A 19,371-nucleotide genomic window follows, 5' to 3' on the forward strand; every position below is an offset into this window, starting at 1 on the left:
CTTTTTGAGTATGAGTTATTCAAGTAATGATTAAGAGACTACAATGTTCTTAAAATTTCTCAGGTATTTGGTGAGTGCCCTAGTATTTCAGTAAATTGGTTTAATCCATCTTGTAAAAACTAGACACCTTGTGAGACAATATGTACAAATAATTGCCAATTTCTTAAACATGTAACACTTGCATAAAGAAGTATCTGCCCTCTAAAAATGAGCTGCTCTTCAAACACACAGCTCATCCAGACAGTTGCCTTGTCATCGTCCTTTATTCAGTGTTGTACTGGTGACATTAATTCAATGAGGAGACCAAAATGGAGCATGATAGTTATTTTTCATGTTTGATTTTCTTCTCTATGAATTTAACATAAAGATGTTTATGTTAAGCTAATTATGACTTGGCTTTTTGTTTTCTGCTGCTGGGTGAAATCATGTAGAAGGATTGGTTTTTTTCCCTTTTCCCTGAAGAATGGAACATTCAACCACAGATCTAATTTTGTACATTAGATAGAGAACCTTGCTGTCTATTACTGCAAGTGATTTATTGGTACATAGGTCACACTGAGGAAGAGTGACTATCCAACAGGACACAGAAATCACACCACACAATGCCTGCAGAATCAAATTATGTTTGATGTTTAATATTAACCCAGACTGTAAAATCAGACTTAAACAAACAAGAATCCTCCAAAAAAGGAAAGCCCAAAAGAAAACAGATACCAGAAAATTTCTGGGATAAATTTTCTTCTTACAGGAAATCTATGCTGAGCAGAGTGTCCAAAGCAAGGGAAGAGCTGCTTTTTGCCCTTCTGCATTCTGCTGTGCCCAGCTGTCCTGCTTCCTCTGTCTCTCTCTCTGCACATATGTGCCACCCACCTAAGGAAACAAATAGAAATAACTGGTCCCAGTGTGGCACTTCAGTCCTTCAAGCTGATTCTGGCCAGGAAGATTTCTTGCGTATAATAATAGTTTATTCACACCCCCAAGGCCTGTGCTTCTCTCATCGTGGGGGGCACATGCTCACCTGCTGGCACAGAAGCCGTGTCATCCACTGAGCTCCGTTTAGCTAGATGCCAAGCACCTTTCATCTGGGAATAAAGGATCCTTAACAGCCACAGCTAAGGATGTTACTGACTCAGATAATGTATTAAAAGCAGGGATGAAAGAGTTAATTCATTTTTCCATCCTTAATTTTTTTCTTTGTAGAACTGATTTGACACAGTCTAGCAGGGTGCTGTTACTGAAAAATTGAAGCACCAGGTGTGATTAAATAAGACCACACATTTCATTCACTCTTTAATTTCACATCATCCTTCAGCAGCTGTACCCTTTCCTTTCTGGTGGTTGCAGAACACATTGCTTTTACAGCAGGCAGCTTGCTGCATTGATAGTGTGTACCATGGGCTCTTGTGAATCAAATCTGTTTGTGCACACAAATTATTTATTATTTGATGGACTAAACTTATTAATCTGTTTATTTCTCAAGTAGAAACTACAGAGTGCATTTGGGTAATTGAGACAAACCTAGCTTGGCTCCTTGGTATTACCTGAGGTTCATCCATGCAGCAGAATGTGTCATTCCACTGTAAAGGGAGTAAAAAGGTAAAGACAGCGTTGGACTTGAGATCTTTCTTCTGTTCCTATGAATCAAAGCTCTCTAGGATCTGATGAAGTCACCTGCTTTGCTGAGATTCTGTGGCCTGCCACTGACACAAGGAGACTGAATCACTGCTATCCTGGCCACTGCAGGGCAGTAGTACTGGCACAGTGCAGAGATTGTACCCTTGTCCCTTTGCTGCTGCATCAGAAAGGTGGCACCGAGGCCACAATGGCTATTAGTGGTTAGAACATGATGCCACAAAATGAAAACAATCATGGTTTTAACTGTCCTTTGCTTTAGAATAGGGTTCTTATGTAAAACTGAATTGGATCCTTAGAATATTTCTGGTAGTTATTCCAGGCAGTGTTTCCACTTAAAAACTTTGGCTGGCCTCACTTGTCAGCCAGGAGCAGCTCAAAACAAAACCATGTGTTTTTTAATTTTTTTTCATTCCTCAGAGGAATAGGGATTTTTCTGTAATACTGTGACACCGTTGCCTGCAGTAAAAAAAAGGTTGTGCAGAAGTGACAGTGGCCTGGTCTGAAATATTCCAGTGCAGCTCTGCCATAACTAATCCAAAGAACAGAAGTCTGTGCTCTGTTGTGCATCAGTTGAATCTGATGTATTGTTGTCCTGTGGTGTCAGCTCCAAGGCATACAATTCACAGGAACACAGGTTTTGGGTGTTTCTGAAGAGGCCTGTTGCTGTAGCTTTGGCTAAGCTTTCTCCTCCTGCATGTCTGGGTCTGCACTCCATTTATTTCCTGCTGCACTCAGTGGTGATATTCATACAGCTATGCAACTGGGGTGTTCCTGATACAATGTGCTGGCCCTTCTCAGCAAGTCTGAGCAGCATTTGGCTGTTGCCTATTTATGAATGTGTCTGTGCAGCAGCCTTGCCTGTCCTCCAGCACCCTTAGCCCCCTGTGTAAACCCGCCAGTGTTGCTTTCTGAGGACTTGTCAAAAATGCATCCATCAAAATTAAACAGATTTAAACAAGTAAAAGATTTAAACAATTTGATTACTTTTAACAAGTAAACAGGAGTTAAACAAGTAAAAGGGTACCTGAATACTATAGCTCTTTTATTCCCAAGTAAACAAGGTTTTGTATGCTGTAGCATTATTCCAACATTAAAGAAAAAAGATGCCAAGGGACAGTGGCAGAAGAGTTTGGAGGTTCTAGAGATGCATTTGGGCCTGTGTTTCAGTATAAATAATGCCTGTGAACACCTGTCCCTTCTTAAGTTTGATCTTGGAAGGAGCATTGGGACCAGCTCGTTCCATGTCTCCTCTTTTTTATATTGAACTCTACAGATAAAACTGGCTGCCTGTAAATGTAAAGATATCCTTAAAATTGAGCTGGCATCTCTGCAAACTTGACTTAAGTTATGCAGGAGAAGATACTCTTTAAGAATCTGTGAGAGAACAAAAATTAAAACTCCATGGAACTCCAAAGGGAGTTTTTTTTTTCCTTTTCATTAGTAGACCAGTCTTCATGGAGATGGAGAAAGGGGCTCTGACCTTAGATCCCCTTTGTGATAGAGCATCACTGTTTCATCCTGAGTTGTCTAAAGTTTACTGGTGTTAACACAAACATTATTATTTCTTCACTGTGTATTCACATATATACATATATACAAAGCAAGTGTTTCAAAAGGTGAAATTATATTTAAGTAATTGTTTCTTTTTTTTTTTTTTTTTTTTTTTTTTTTTTTTTTTTTTTTTTTTTGAGGTCATGATGAAGGGCTTAGTTAGGGGATCTTTTAGACTGTGAAACTTACCCAGTAATGTCAACCTAAAGTGTTTAAAAATACAGTGTTGACCCCCTTCAGAAATAATGAGGTTTAAAAGGAAGCCACATTTTGCTCTGGATGTTTTGGGAGGTGGGAGTCTATAGCCTATTCTTGGTTTGAGGCTGAAGCATTAAACCTTTTATAAACCCAAGGTAAACATTTTCATGCTGTCCTCTGTTTTGCAGAGCTGCTGCTTTAAGGGAAATGCTAGGTTAATACTGGGAAAGTCACCAGTAGCCCTTGCTCTTCTTGCCAACGCAAAGCAAGGTGTTATTTTCCCTACTGCTTTTTCCATATCCCTTCTTTTCTTCAGGGGAATGAACTTCTTTCTCTACCTCAAAAAACAAATGTTTTTGCCATCAGTGCTCCTTTTCCATCAAAGTCCTTTAATGCAGCTCTTTTCCTCTCCACATGCAAAGCAGCCTTCACTCACACCTGCTCTGTGATAGGATCCTTCTCCCTGAGGAAAGCACAACATCTGTTTTGTTTCCTTCATGGAAAAAGAGAGAGAGACACTCTCAAGAAATTCTTCTCCTTTCCTACTAGCTAACAACCAAAGAGATTTTTAAAGCATTTGGTGTTTGTGGAAACAGGAAAAGACAGTAGAGTACTAGACAGGAAAAAACAGCCATGGAAAAATAAATTGAACATAATTTGAGCTAAAATTAAAGGTCTTAAAAAGAAGTCAAACTGCCAAACTGGAAAGAAAAATGTGCTTCTTGAAATGAAGTACCTTTATGGAAGGATGTGCTTGGGATTATAGTGTAGGACTATTCTTTTGGACATCTTGGTTCTAAATCTGCTCTGAGCTTCTTGGGTGATACCAGACCAGAAACTTAACCCTTATTTGCTTTGGTAGTCCGTATGTAAAATGTGGTGGAATTGTGACTTTTGGTGTTTTGTAGTGCTTGAAAGCACAAGGAAATTAAGTTTCCTAAATAGAAGCAGCTGTGCCATTGCAGTGATGGCAGTTTTTTGTGTATGATACTAAAAAGGGTTTATATCCTTTCAAGTATGGGAAGCATTGTGAAACAGTGTCTAACTGCATCCCTGGGGAATCAGTTTGTTGTTAGCATAGTGGGACCTGCAGCTTCAGTAGGGGGCCTACTTGAGAATGAGTTAAAAGGTGTAAAGTGAAAGAGAGCTTCAGAAGGACCCTGTGCTCTGCCTGCTGGCGCCGTCCGTGCACGCTGCACAGATTTTGAAAGCAGTGGATTTTGTTGCATACAATCTACTTGCTAGTTAGAAGCCACACTGAAACAAAAGGCTCTGAAGTGAGCTGTTTGTGGGCTGGATGGGGGAAGATTTCACATCTCTGTGGGTGCTTCTGCTGTGGCACATAATAAGAAGCTGTGATCAGTGGGAGATAGGGCACTCTGGCTGCTGCCTGGAAAATCCACATGTGCAGCTTTAAGCTACTAAATAAGCATTGCAACCTACCAAAGCTCCCATTTGTGATATGGCTAGAGCTGGTGTCATACAGATGACTACTTCCATCATTCATAAATTCTTAAACCCATATGAATAAATGAAAAGATTTTTATCTTTTGAAGTTGAACCACAACTCCTTAAACGCTTTCATGTTTACAGTTTAATACTTCAGCCACTGACAACATTACTAATTTGAACCCAGCACATCTGGAATTTTTAAGACTTATGTCTGTAATGTGCTGCAACTTCCTCCTGCAGTACCAACCAAAATAAACCAAAGATACTCTGTTTTTACTACTGATATCAGAACTGTCTCCAAATCAGTATGGAAATGTGTTTGGAGGAAAAGTAAGATGTGTATTTCAGTGGCATCTTGGTTTAATATTTTTATAGCTACATTAGCAAAAATGCCCATTCCATGGTGGTTATTGTGTGTTTGAAGGGCCAGTACAAACATTTTCAGAGGTGTCAGAGTAGGAGAAAGTTGTTATAGGACCCTCTTAATTCACCACGCATATTCTTTGTGCGTCTTTCTGCAGATCAGTTAGACCAGTCTTCCTTTTTAAAAATTCACCTACCAATATCACAATGTAGAAGCAATCTTGCAACATTGTATTTGTCCTAATCTGATGAACTTGGGACACATGCTCTGGTTTAAAATAGTCAGACTTTAGGTCCATTTGCTGTAACATTTCCAGTGTAGCATTCAGTTACACTGCTGTAACAGTGTATTTTGTCCATTTGCTGTAACATTTCCACTGTGTAACATTCGGTTACTTCCACTGCTGGCAGTTCTGTCCTCTGTCCAATGCTCGTTGTGATGGCTGTATACATTTCCCAAACCTGCCATTGACTTCCATTGTTAGTTGTGTTTTTTACTAGAGGAAGCCACCAGATTTCCACCATCACCATCTACATGTCCATCACTGAGGACAGTATAGCTTGTGGAAAACCAACAAAAAACAGGGGAGCAGAAACACTTGAAAAAAAGAGAAAGTAACAAGCAAAGAAATTCTGACTGCTGGAAAGAGAAGATTGGTTGAGTTGTCGCAGAAGTAATGAAGTGTGAAATGTGCTATTCCCAACCAGTACGCCATGCTGCTTTAATTTACAGAATATGTAATTATACAACATTAGCATTCTGGTACATCAGTCTTTGGCAAAAATTGAAATGAAAACAGCAAATTGCATGAGTCTATTTTTAAGACAATTATTGTAATAATGGTGGATAAGGCTACAAACTTCAATAATTTTTCTGATTTTTAAGATTATGTATTTAAGAATCTTTGATTTTGTGCCCTGATAAATCTTTGTATACTGTTAAAAAACCACTTAGTTTAGTAAACCTTTACTGAATACTTGTGGAAGTCCTTCCAGCATACATTGAACCCCCCCTAGAAGATGTGTTTTAAAAATCAGATTAACTTTTATCTTTCTGGTACTCGATAATGAGATAATAAGCCCACAGACAACCTAGGGGATACAAAGTGCATATCCACAGACCAGGCTGGGTCAAGGGCTGACCTTTCTGAGTAGCTGTCTCCAGAGGAAGGAGCATTGTTTAGTCACTAAGATGCTAACAAGGCGGTGCTGAGAGACAAACTAATTTTGGTAGCTTCATGCAGAAAAAAAAGCCCCTCTGAAACTTAATGACCTTCTGTAGAGGAAAAAGGCTTTAGGCATGAAGATAAAAGCAGAAATCAACAAGGCTGTCATCTGGGAGAGAATACAGGAAGAGAAACAACTGGAATTCACTGTATGTTCTAGTTAACGAAAGTTATTATTTTGACTTAGGAGCACAGTTGGCAGAGTAGGTAAGGTACGAAACCATCATTGTATTTAAAACACAGCTCTTGATCTTTAGCAAGGAATAAAGTGGGATTATTAACGAATGCTCAATGTCTAGATGTGTTACATGCACATCATCAAAGGCATTGAATCAATGCCACACTAAATTCTCAGTATCATGAAATAGTATATGCAGGAGGAACCTGGGGAGCACAGTTAGAGGTTTTAGTGAATTTGGGGAAGAAGGATGCATTTCTGACAGGAACAACAGAAAATTCCTGTTATTGAGTTTATTTTGAGTCAGATACCCAGACTTCTATGTTTTTGGGCGTATAATACTCAAAGAGGCAGATGGTTTAGAACAGCTGTTCTAAGAGTGTTTAGACTATTTTTATGAAGAAAAAGCTTTCTTACAAGTTCAGATTATGTCAATGCTCATACAAGAGTGGATGGCAGCATGGCATGGGGATATATCTTAGGAAAAATGTCAAGAAACCAGATATCCAGGTTTTACAGACATGTAGTCCATCCCTTTGCACTGAAACAAAATCAGTGCATAGAATTTGTAATTCTGTCTGGAAAATGGATAGAAGTTCTTTTAGTTGGCAATATTAATGGTTTGATAGTGTATCACAAATGTCAGTTATACAATTACAATACTAAGTGGTCGTGTCATGTAGCAAACATACAGTTGTTGAAGGACATGATAATGGGATGGTGACTTACATTAATTGGTAGGTCACCAACCCTTGGCCATGCACTTTGGTGGTGACCAAGAGAAATAAGTATATTTTTATAGCAACAACAACACTGCAGATCTTCAAGAATACAAGCCTTTGTGCTGATCCTGAGTATGTGACTCAATGACATTTTTCTTATACCAGTGGGGGGGACTCTGATACTGGAAGCTGGCTTAATGCAGAGATTGGGATATTGTGCCAAAGCTGTGACTCAGAAAATGAGTTGCTATGGGACTTCTCTAGCTGGTATTCCACATTAGACAGGTGGTGCTGGTCTCGCTGAAACTCCCACTGTGCAAAAGGCTGACAAATGCTTTGGACTGACAAAACAATAATACCAACTTTTTGTAGTACATGTACCATAGGAATTCAACATATCCCTGAACTAGCTCAAGTCTTTCTATGTTCTATTTAAGGGATATTGACAAAATGGGCCACATTATCACTCGAGTGATTAATATGTAAGCTATAAAAGGACCTGGACTAAAAGAATAAATAAAGGAAAAACTCTAAACCAAACCTATTTTCTGCTCCTATGCTCCTACTGCTGGTTATGCAGAAGCAGTAAACAAGCCCTATTCCCAAAGCTGTGCTGACAGCACTGATGATGGTGGTGCACAAATTAGGAGGTAAACAAAAAGCCGTGTTAATTTCAAGCTCCATTAGAAACACAGGCGGTTAAAAAAATCAATGTCTCCCAAACAGAAAAGGTCAAAATTAGTAGGGAAAGAAAGTTGGTTTTCTGGTAGGTGTAAGACTTTTAATTATAAAATTATTATTATTACTTATTTTAAATAGTGTGTAAGCAAGAAGAAACTACTGGTCAGTGTCACATCAGTGACTAAAACACTGAAAATAAACAACTAGCAATTTTTTTTTTTTTTTTTTAGAAAAATATACTCATCTTTGGCTCAGGTTGAAATGTTGAAATTCTTGTATTTAAAAGCTGGTTTCTATTTTAAATTTTGCCTGTAGGTTCTGTGGATATTCAGTTTCATTTATAATCTTGGCATGACACATTTGAGGGATCATTCTTTTGAAAAGTGTAATCATCAGATTTCACTGTTTTCTCTTGGCATAGTACATTCTTGGATCTAAATCCTTGGGGCCTGTTAATTTAAATTTTAGGTTTTGTTGTGCATCCAGATTAAGTCTGGAAATACATGTGTGTCATTTTGTTATCAAGTTGTCTAGCAGAGGATGACAGGAAGAACAAATAACTGCTTTGTATGTTTTTGTTTTAGGGTAGTATGTCACCTTCAACTCAACTCACATTAAATCCTTATCACTTCATGTGATCTTTGCATATTAAACTAAGTTTCATATGGCCATGTTAAATTATGTATGGAGATAAGAGTTCTGTGGTATGGTATTGGGAATGATTTCTTCAAACACCATGCATATGTAAACACCTTGGAATATTAACATGACCTTACAGAGTTTGACCTTACAGAGCCAAGTTAGTCACTAAGTGTTTGAGGAACTGGTGACCTTACCATGGCCACAGATTTTCTGAAAATTGTTATTCTTACACTTACAATTTATAGAACTGCTATAGTTATACGTATCTAGTGTAACCTCTTTTGATCAAGAGGAATGTTGTGAACAAGGCTCCTAATGCTTCATCCTTCTGCATTACCAGCTAGTCACAGCATTTTTCTAACACAAATGTTCCTGTGTAGTCGGCAATAATCTGCTCTACAGAACAGGATCAAGATGCAGGCAGTTCAAAAACCATGGTTTATATGCAAAAATGTATTCATGTGATAGATATTTAGATTGGTTTTAAACCATTTTCCACTGAAGTACAGCCAATATTTTTGTAGTAGAGTTAGGATCTCTGGTAGAAACCAGAGGTAAGATCCCAACTCAACACAATTTCCTTCCATACGGCTGCATCTTCTCATTGTCTTTTCAGCTCATCCTTAAGACACAGCATGCTCTTCAAATTGTCATTCCCTTCAGTAAACATTAGCATACTTGTTAAATTGGCCATTTGTGTCCCAGAAATCCCCTGCCTGTCCAGTGACTCACTCAGACCTGCATTTTGCACACCCTGGGGAGGCAGGGAACAAGTTGTCTCAGTGCTTTTAGCTCCAGGTCCTAAAATTGTTAAGCATCAAATTCAGTCCTCCCTTTTTGCTTCATTAACTGTTGTTGTTGTTAGGGAAAAAGAAGCTTTTAAAGAGGAAGAAGTCTGAAAGAATGTGTTCTCTCCTATGGATTGTTTCAACATCTTCTTTGGGGATTTTTGTTTTTGCAAGTTACCAAGGGCCTTCTTCCCCCCTGGCTGTGCTGTCCTGCAACCTTACCTGCCTGCCTGATGTTTCTTAACATAATCACCACCAAAAGAGACCTACTCTGTCTGGCAGTGTTGCAATTAAGGCATGAAGGTGGCATATAGAAGTCAGTTTGCCCATCCATGGTTGCACTGGGAATGAATTGCTAACAGCAGTCAAATCTTATTTATCCAGGAAAGGAAGCAGTAGTGATTTGAGGCTGTGTAGAAAGCCAGCATGTTCAGTGCCAGCTTTTAAAAGTTGCTGTGATTTGTTTACATCCATGTTCATTTTAGCTCCCCAAGTTAATGATCGCTCATTTTGAGAACGGGACATTTGTATTTGTTTCAGAAAATAATGCATTTGTTTTTCTAGAGATAGTGTTGTCTTCCATCAAAACTTTACACATAGCCTCCCGTCCACATGTCTGAGGCCAAATACTGCCCCTTGGAATCATCAAAAGTTAATGTCAGTGAGTCTTGGGGTTGCTGGCTGGTTTTTGTACCTATCTGAAAATAAATTAACATCACATTGAAGACTTTGTGAAACTGCCCTTCATGACGTCTAAGAAGTAATGACTTCAATGAAGCTTGAGGGCAAAGTGCTCACCGTTTACTACTGCAGTAATTCTTTCACAAGGCTTTCCTCTCTTGCAGCACAATTAATTTTACATTTCATTTACTGACATTGGCATGCACTTAGCTTTATAATATTAGTTAAAATTGGTTATTGATGTCAGTTTTATTTTTAGCACATTGAAAGCAGGGGAATAATTGAAGTGTGTTATTGTACAATTTAGGGCTTGTGGTGAACTTGGAGAGGTGGGGATTGCCATTCCTGCTTCAACTGACCTAGAGGGAATAACTCTTCTCTTTAACATTTCATTGTAATCTTTCTGATGATACTTCAAAATGTCAGCTTGTGCCTCGTAGCTTAAGTTAAGGTCCAAAATAACTTCTGATGGACCTCAGAAGTTTAAAAATTAAGTCTCAGTGATATATACCAATAATATTTTTATATGAAAGGCAGTTGAAGTTCAGCATATAATTTATTTTAGTTTAGTTGTATTTTTAGTTCAAAGTTGCCTCTGGGAACTTAAGCTGTAAGTTGTCTCCTGTATGTTAATACCAACAAGTTGGCTTTATGGTCTGTCACAGGATACTCTGCTGGTCAAGCTGAAAAGCTTTACCAGCCTGTATCCCAGTGAAGTCTTAGTAACTTTCTGGGATGAAAGGGAATTAAGACATATTTGGTCTGAAGTTTTCTTGCTTGCTTTACAGCATAGTGCTTTGGTTCTAAAATGCCTGTTTTTCTAATTCAAGTAATTTTAAGCTTTTCTATAAAGAAATTAATGCATTAGGAGGTCAGTCAAGTACTGATTAAAATCTGGTTTGGGGCTCATACGACTTCTACAACCTTCCTTAATTCTTGACCTGGAAAAAGGGACATTCATAAATGTTTCCTATAAGGAGTGATGTTTCATCAGGAGTTTGAAGGAGGAAGAATACTCTGAGACATCTTCATGTGAGCGGCATCCTACTTGACTTCCCTTCAGGGAAAATAGTGTCTATAGATCATAAGGTTGGCCATGTCTTTGGAGTTTATGGAACATTTGCCACTGTTTGATTTTCCCTATGAGATAAAGCAGCCAGTGGAAGGCATTAAAACTCAGTGTGTTAAGAATACACAACACACAGAGCTTTAAGAACAGCAAGACCTTCATCAGCCGATCAAGGCGGTCCACGTGCTGGCCTGACCTTACTCCCACTTTTTCTGTTAGGAGAGCAAGTTATTTGCCAGTCATTCTGAATTCTCACTATGAAACACAGTTTTTCTGCTGTGCTTGTATCTAAAAGCTATCTATTTTTATTGCTGTCCCCATCTGAAATATTTCAGGCTAATGAAACAATATGATTGTTTTTATCTCCAAAGTACTTCATTTCTACTGATGAATGTCATACACAAGAACTCAAATCTAAATCTGAGTGGTTATCTCTGCTAAGCTGCTTTTAAAAAATGAATTTGCTTAGTACAAAGCTGGCAAATACATGCCAAACATTTTATGAGGATCGCTGATGGTGAAGTTTTGTTAAACTGCGCTTTTTCCAAGCAAGTACAAAAATAGCAACTTTGGAAAACATGAAGCTGAGTCTTTTGCACAACTAGGGCTATTATGAGGCTGCAGGTAGTGTTCTTTTTTCCTCTTTTACCCTTTGAAAGCTGAACATCATCTTGGAAGTGTGAGAGAGAAGTAAGGTTGATTTATGCTTAATGTGACTGACTGCCCAAGAAATAGGTACTATTTGCTATTTTAAGCATTAGCCAGTAATTAGAATCTGCAGCACTGAGTTTCATTCTCTTGTCATTAATGAGGTCATTAAAAAAGATATGGTACAGTCTTTTCCTCCTGTTAGCCATGTAACTGAAATAAGTGAAAACTTCAAATATTTTGAGGCCAGTGTTACAACTTTTATGAACCTGCTTCTGTGATGCCTGTCAGCACAAATAAAGTGAACTTCTGTAATCCTTAGGAAATTGCCCCCCAGAGCTGTTGGGAATCATTTTCACACCTGACTCTTGAGTACATATTAAACACAAGATGCTTCTCGTTTATTCCAGCCCTTCTTGGGCTACCTCCCTCCCTAGCAGCTTTATAGATTAGTGAGGTCATTTCTCATTGCTCCAATGCCACCTCCCCCCAGCCATGTCTGAATGATGATATGACCCATGTTCTTCCTTGGGAAGAACTCTCTACCACAAAGTCACCCTGATCTCCTCAGACCCTACCTGATGACTGTGTCTTGCTGGCTGAAAGTCTGCCAGCATTTGCGCTACTGAGGAGTGCTGACTACCTGCTGTCCTGCCGACCTGTGGCTCACTGTTTTCTTGTGTCTCTGCATCTGCTGTTTGTCTTGTCTTTGGGTATGTCTGTACTGCCTTCTGCAGTATGTCATGAAGAAAGATTACCCAGCCAGGCAGCTTGGAAGAGCCTACCTGCAGCAGGGAAAGCTTTGTGCTCTGCCATTGTAGCTCTTTTTCTTGAGCCAGCTCATTTAGATTTGCATCACTCTACTGTACATGAAACTCTAGTGCACAAACTCTCTGTTTTGCATTGGGAATGCACTCGACATAAGGTGTAGGGGAATAGTTCCATTATTAATAGATAAATATGTTTTCACATGCATTGGACAAGCAATATAATTCTATAAATTTCAGATATGCACTACAATGACAGGAAAAACCATAGAATCAAAAATAACAGGTTGGAAGAGACCTCAAGGCTCATCCGGTCTAACCTTTCTTGGCAAAAGCATGGTCTAGACAAAATGACCCAGCAGCCTGCTCAGCTGAGTCTCAAATGTGTCTGATGTTGCAGAATTCACCATTTCCCTGGGGAGATTATTCCAGCAGCTGATTGTTCTCATTGTGAAATATTTTCCTCTTGTGTCCAGTTGGAATGTACACAGGAGTAACACGTATCCATTACCTTTAAAGTTTTCCCTGTGACTCCTTGTAAAAAGGTAGTCTCCATTTTCTTTATAGCCATCCTTTAAATACTGAGACACAGTATTAAGGTTTCCCCTAAGTCTTCTTATCTCAAGGCTGAACAAATACTTATCTCAGCCTTTCCTTTCTTGTGTCCCTTCTCTGGACCCTCTCCAGCCTGTCCACATCTTTTTGTATAGCAGGGACCAAAAGGGAAAGCAGCATTCCAGGTGTGGCCTGAAAAGCACTGAGTAGGGCAGGAAAGTGACTTCTTCGTCTCTACTGGGGATGCATGTGTTGATACGGGCCAGCATTCTGGGGGCTTTCTTTGCCACAGCAGCACACTGTTCATTCATATTGAGCTTCTTGTCCACCAGGACCCCCAAGTCCCTTTCCAGAGAGCTGCTCCCTAGACAGATATCTCCTTGTTTAACTTCGTAAGGTTCTTGATGGCCCAGTATTCCAGCCTATCCAGTCTTCCTGTAGGGTGGCTCTCCCTTTCAGAGTGTCCACCTCCCACTCAGTTTGGTATCATAAAAAAACTACATTAGGGCACAATTTATCCCATCATCCAGATCTCTTATGAAGATATTAAGCATTGAAATGCCCTTTCCTTCCCCCCACCACACTGGTGTGCTTTTTATGCCTTGTCTGATTTGCCTTGCCAGTCTTCAGGACACACATAGCGTAAGTGTAGCTTCCTGTCAGCATTCCATATCTTACAATAATACAGTTATTAAGAGTATGATGTAAGAATTTTAATTTCTGATGTTGCTGCCCAAAGACCATTACAGAATGAACTCTTAAGGAAACGGCTTGTTTGGCGGTTCCCTGTCTTTTGTGTGTTTTAATAAATGTGTTATTACAGAGTTCATTTCCACTGTTTTTCCCCTTGATGCTGTTTACATTGGACCTAAGAAATTCCAAACTGCTCTGCAACTTTGGTTTTTCTTACTAGCTGGCTAGAAAAGCAAGGGGGAGGGACAGAATACAAAAACTTGACATTTGAAGGTATTTTCCAGCTCTTTTAGCTATTATTTTGTATTGCTGTTATACTTGCCACCCCCTGGTGAGAATGGCTGCATATGCATGGTAGAAGGCAGTGGGTGTCCTGCAGAGCTTACTTACTGATCAGGGCAAATGGTAGGAAGAGTCACCTGAGGGTTGCTCTGTGGAGAATGAGGCACAGAGGTGCAAAGCGAAGGCTTTAGGTGCCGGAACCAGAACAGAATGGCAGCTCAAGGTTCTTCCAACCTCCATTCCTGAGGAAAAATCCTCCTCTTGATGGTGTTCAAAACCCCCATCTAATTTTCTGAGAGTCCATATGGGCGAAAGCAAGAGCAGTGCCAAGCCCAGTGGCTCCCTTTGTACCTCTGCACTGCTTGCAGGAGCCCTAATGAGACCTCCCAGCCTTTTTCATCCAACCTATCTGCTGAAGACTGGAGGAAGATGTGATTTATTAGCTAGGACCAGGATGGATAGCATCATAAATCTCCTCTAGACAGCAACAATTAAAGTTGCCATGGCTCTCTGCATTGCCACATGGAGTCCAGGCAACTCTGTCCAGATTTGACTGGCTTATTTTGCTAAATGAGGGTGTTGAAATGACCGTCTGGATTTTATTAATAAGTGTATAAATCTGAACTATAAGGAGAAAGAAGATGAACTGGTGCTAGTATATCTGTGACATATACTTAATAATAAAACTTAAACTCTTACACAGCCTGATACAAATGACTTGCTCTACTGCGCCAGTTCTGCCACAGCTACACATTTCATTTTTGTGATATGCTCTGCGACTGCTCCACTAGTAAGTGCTGAGAAGGGAGAGAAATAGAAAGATAGATGCATCTGGTATTTATAGAGGACTGTTTTAATGGTGCTAAAAAACTGATGTGCTCAGCATTCCTTGCAGCTGCAGTTGTGTTCGTGTCAGTAATCGTATCAGGAGGGTTGCTGGTTTCCAGAGTAATTAGAACCCTGAAGCAAATAAACAGCAAATGAATTCTCTTCTTTTGAAGTTATCTTCTTTTTACCCCTCTTTTAAACAGCCCTTCTCTGCTATAATTATGTACTATTCATTATAGCATTAAAAATAATTTTATGTGAATGAGTGCTATTTTTATTGTTGTTGTTCATTGCTAATTATTATGAACTAATTGTAATTTAGGATAGTCTTCTGAAAATCTCATTTCATTAGAGAATGGCTACTGACTTAAATTGTTTCCTGCCTTGATCCCAGGGAGAGACAGGAGCTCCAAGTTTGGTTCATCTGAGCTGTGCTGGTGTCTTACATCACGTGTGGGTAGAGCACACGCTGTTGCTCAAAGCCTTTTTGATAAACTTCTGTTCTTCTAGTGCTTCAGCCATAGGTTAAATGTAAATTCAGAATAGTGTATGCTTGCCACCAGGGAGGTGATGACAGAGATACTACATGATAATATAGGGAGGTAATAGCCTTCCTATCCGGCTTTTTGTGACTTTGTGTGGGATAATACATTGTGCCCCAAGCACTCATTCCTAAAAAGTTACTGGCAGGAGTTCAGAGGACACTAACAACCCATGCAGTTGTCTAGGTAGGGTTTGACTCTAAACAGTGGTATCTTCACCATTTATCTGGGTCATTAATTTTGCAACATTTGTGGCTTTAGTCAGATGTTTTCGATTTGTGCTCACGTATGCTGAGTTACAGAGTGTGGGCAATGGCTCATCGTTGTGTAAAGTCTCTAGTCTGGTTTGCATTTTTTGGCTCTTGATTTCTAACCATTTTCAAGGTTAGAAAACAGAATAATAAGGATTGCTTACAGTTACATAAACAAGTGTATATTAATTGATATTTCCTGGTAATGAGGTATGAGAATGAAAAGTCCACCCCACCTCTCAGATCCCAGCTTGAGTTTTTAAGATGGCTGTTAGAAGAAAAATGTCTTTGTACTCACAAATTGCACACATTCAGCCCAGAGTTACTAGCACATAATAAACTTGGAAACATCTAGTGACGCTTTCTTTAATGGACTCATTCTTTAGACTAGAACCACAGCTTTTATAACTCAGATTCTTAAAATGCCTTTTATAATGTTGTTTTGTAAACAGCCTTAGCTTCTGTTGTCCTGTAATGGCAATTTTTTCCTACCACGATGACCAAGGCAGCACAGTGCTCTGGCTGTAACCTGGCAGGTTCACTGAGATACCTGAGAGAGATGATGGGGAGACTAAAGCTTCTGGGGGTTCAAATATTTCTAAACTTCAGTTCAAAGTGGAGTTCAGGAGATATTTTTAATAGCATTGACTGTGCTTTGGACTTCCCTCCTTTCCTCACCCTTCCTGCAGTTATTTTTGGGTGAGAGATTTATAGCAACAGAACAAATTGCCGTGTTAAATCTGAGCTCAACTTCCAAATCAGTGGTCACTGAGCAGGACCATATATACCCAAATACATAGGGGAAAGATAAGCCAAATCTGCTAATGCTTTAAGTCAATGCATCTATGATAGAGCTCATAAAATTCTCTAAGGAGAATTATGATGTTGAGAGTTATGACTACTTTATGCTTGAATGAAAGCATCCCCTAGTTGGTTTGAGGGGCACAACCTCCTACACAGTGACTTCATTCTTTAGGGTGATTTATCTTAATTTCCCTCAGTGTTTCCATATTTCGAATTGGAGTTCATGTATGGTGAATTATAGTGTATAGACCTTGGGTCATCTTTTTCTGAACCCTATATTTTATCATGCCTTTCTTACCTCTTGGCTTTGAAAGGCATTGCCAGAGGAAGGAATGTAGTTTTGTGCATGTGATACATCTCAGGGGCTATTTAGATAATGGTTTCTTGACAAGGAGGTGCTTATGTTTTGGTTTGGGTTTTTTTTTTTTTTTGGCTAAGTGGTTTTATTCCAATTGTGATAAATTTGTGATGTATAACAGTGAAAATAAACCCCCCATAGTTTCTTTTGAAATGAGCTTAGGAGTGTGCCATCCAAATGCCTCATGCTGTCAGAGAAACCCTTAACACCTACTGTTGCTGACGCTTCTGCTGATCCAGGAGTTTCTAAGCCAGGAAAGCAAGATTCTTTACAGATGTGTATCAGCCCCAAAATGAAGAGGGTATACATTTAGATGGGAAAATTTTCTCTCAAGGAAAAAATGAAATTACTGCAGAAACTCTTACAATCTTGTGGTGGTCTGCCAGGCAGCAAATCCCAGAAAGATATCTGATGACAAATGCACTGTATGTCTGGTACAGGCTTCTGACTGATATTTCAGTCAACTAGATAGAAGTGAAGATAGAAGTGAAGCAGAGGTAAGGAATCTAATCATTCAGAAAACACATGCTCACACAACATTATCTCCCTTCTGAGGGAAAATGAACATAGCAGCTCACTTAGACCCATGGCAGGCATGAGTAAGCAGTTTCCTAGTTCAGAGAAAAGTTAACAATGTAGAAAAATATACTTTTAATTAATTTTTACTCTTTACAACACAATAGAATTTGAACAATTTAGATGCAATTAATGGGACAAGAAAATAAATGTTAAAAACATAAGCAAGGCTGTGATGTTGTGCTCCTTGCAATTATTTTTAATGCTAAGTAAACACAGTGGTGAGAAAATTGTAATTTGTAGTTATGGCACAGTACTAAAAAGAGCAGTGTGATAGCCTGTGCCAGGTAAGTCCTCAATGAATGAACCAGTTTTTTTATTGCATTGTGCAATGCTTCATTCTGACAGTGTATAAAAGGAGTGAATTTCAGTGGTGATGTATGTTCAGTAAAAGACAATCATGCCAACCTGTTCTGTACTGGTTTTTGGAAGATGGAGAAAGGGGAGGGGAGGAATAGCAATGTCTGTCATAGAGAAAAAAAGCAATGAAATGTGACCCTCTTTTAATTAAAGGGTCCCACAAAGTAATTTCCCCCTTTAACTTGTGATAATATGTTTTTGGCAGGAAGAGTAATGTGAACAAAACACTCTTCTTTATAAGCAAAATCAAGGAGGGCAGGCAAATTGTATTCAATTGCAATTTGTTGGGGAATTTGTCATTTGTTTTTGAAGAGTGCTTGGAAATGGACAGCAGGAGTGGGGTGTTTTGCTTGTGCCTTGTGAATGGCAGCAGCAGTGGGGTTTGAAAAGCTTTTAGAGAAGTCAGGAGATATTTTCCCATGGGAAATTACAGAAAATACCTGTCAGTTTTAATGGCAACTCATCATTCCAAAAGGAGACTAATGTGCTCTTTGGAAAGATATTTTATCAGCTCAAACTCCTCTTTGTGGTAACATAAAATAGGGTAAATATAGTCAAGGCAGGGAAATCTTATAAACATCTCTTCAGCTTGAGGAATTTAAAGAAAGAACTATACAGGTTCCCTCTGGATTTTTGAACAGGGTCTAAATAAGCACAAAAATTGTCTTTTCTTCCCTCTATTTTGATAATGTCTGATATATCTATTCCTTATTTTCTGCCCATTTATGACCAGACTGAATCAATATGCTTTATTTCCTATTTCCCAGCCTAACAGTGCTTTCCTTGTGAAAAGACTATTAAGGGCATATGGCCAGAAGAGGTGGGGGCCCTTGCTTTTCCCTCACTGGTTAGTTACACTTCAGTCTGTATCCTTAGAGCTTTTAGAGAAGTGCACCATTCTTTTATATGGGATGTAAGAAAAAATACAGCTGATGTAACTTAATTACTATATCATGTCTCTCATTATAGGGTCTGTCCTAGGAAGGTTTTTTATTAAAGTGAAATGCAGCATCTTGTTGAGCAGAGAGGCTGAATGACCCTGAAGTGGGTCTGCAATTAGTGAGCCACAGACAGGAGAAACTGTGCTGTATCTGACACACAACAGAGTGTTTTCCAGCCAGAAGAGACACATGCACAGTGCTAGGGAACAGCTGACAGCAAGCATTTCTGGAAGAACAAGCTGTAACACAGCAAAACTTAATCAGTGCTGTCCTCCCTCCTTCCTGCTCTGTATGTCTTTATTTCTGCCTTGTGCATCTGCTGCTTCTATTGAAGACATTATTTTAGACATTAATGTCTAAACCAGGAATCCTACAGAGGAGTCTTGCAGGGTGATGGGTTTAGATGGAGGCAGTAGGCTTTAGGAAATGGCCAGAGGTTAGAGATGCAATAGTTGTTACTGACAAATCTGTTAGAACCAGAGGGAAGTGGACATGTAAAGACATGAAGAAAGTATAAGTGCTCATGCCAGATTTTACTATCATAATGATAACGGCAGGGTTAGGTTCAAATAGCCTACCT

General features: G+C 39.2%; 1 protein-coding gene across 7 annotated transcripts in view; it reads left to right on the forward strand.

Moving 5' to 3' along the window:
* The window catches only part of SAMD12 (sterile alpha motif domain containing 12), a 174,696-nt gene that overhangs the window by 113,602 nt on the left and 41,723 nt on the right, over positions 1–19,371 (forward strand). Inside the window, exon 5 of one of the 7 annotated variants that reach the window (XR_010996590.1) lies at positions 7,345–7,457. The exons of 5 other annotated variants lie outside the window; for them this stretch is intronic. Coding sequence is in view for 1 of the 2 variants with exons in the window: in XM_068182455.1 (XP_068038556.1) it covers positions 18,439–18,443 (5 nt within the window). In the remaining variant the exon portion in view is untranslated. Of the gene's footprint in view, positions 1–7,344; positions 7,458–18,438; positions 18,459–19,371 lie in introns of those variants that run through there. One more of the 7 variants, XM_068182455.1, reaches the window with a different exon arrangement.

This window comes from Anomalospiza imberbis, chromosome 1 (assembly GCF_031753505.1).
Source record: "Anomalospiza imberbis isolate Cuckoo-Finch-1a 21T00152 chromosome 1, ASM3175350v1, whole genome shotgun sequence".
Lineage (NCBI taxonomy): Eukaryota > Metazoa > Chordata > Aves > Passeriformes > Viduidae > Anomalospiza > Anomalospiza imberbis.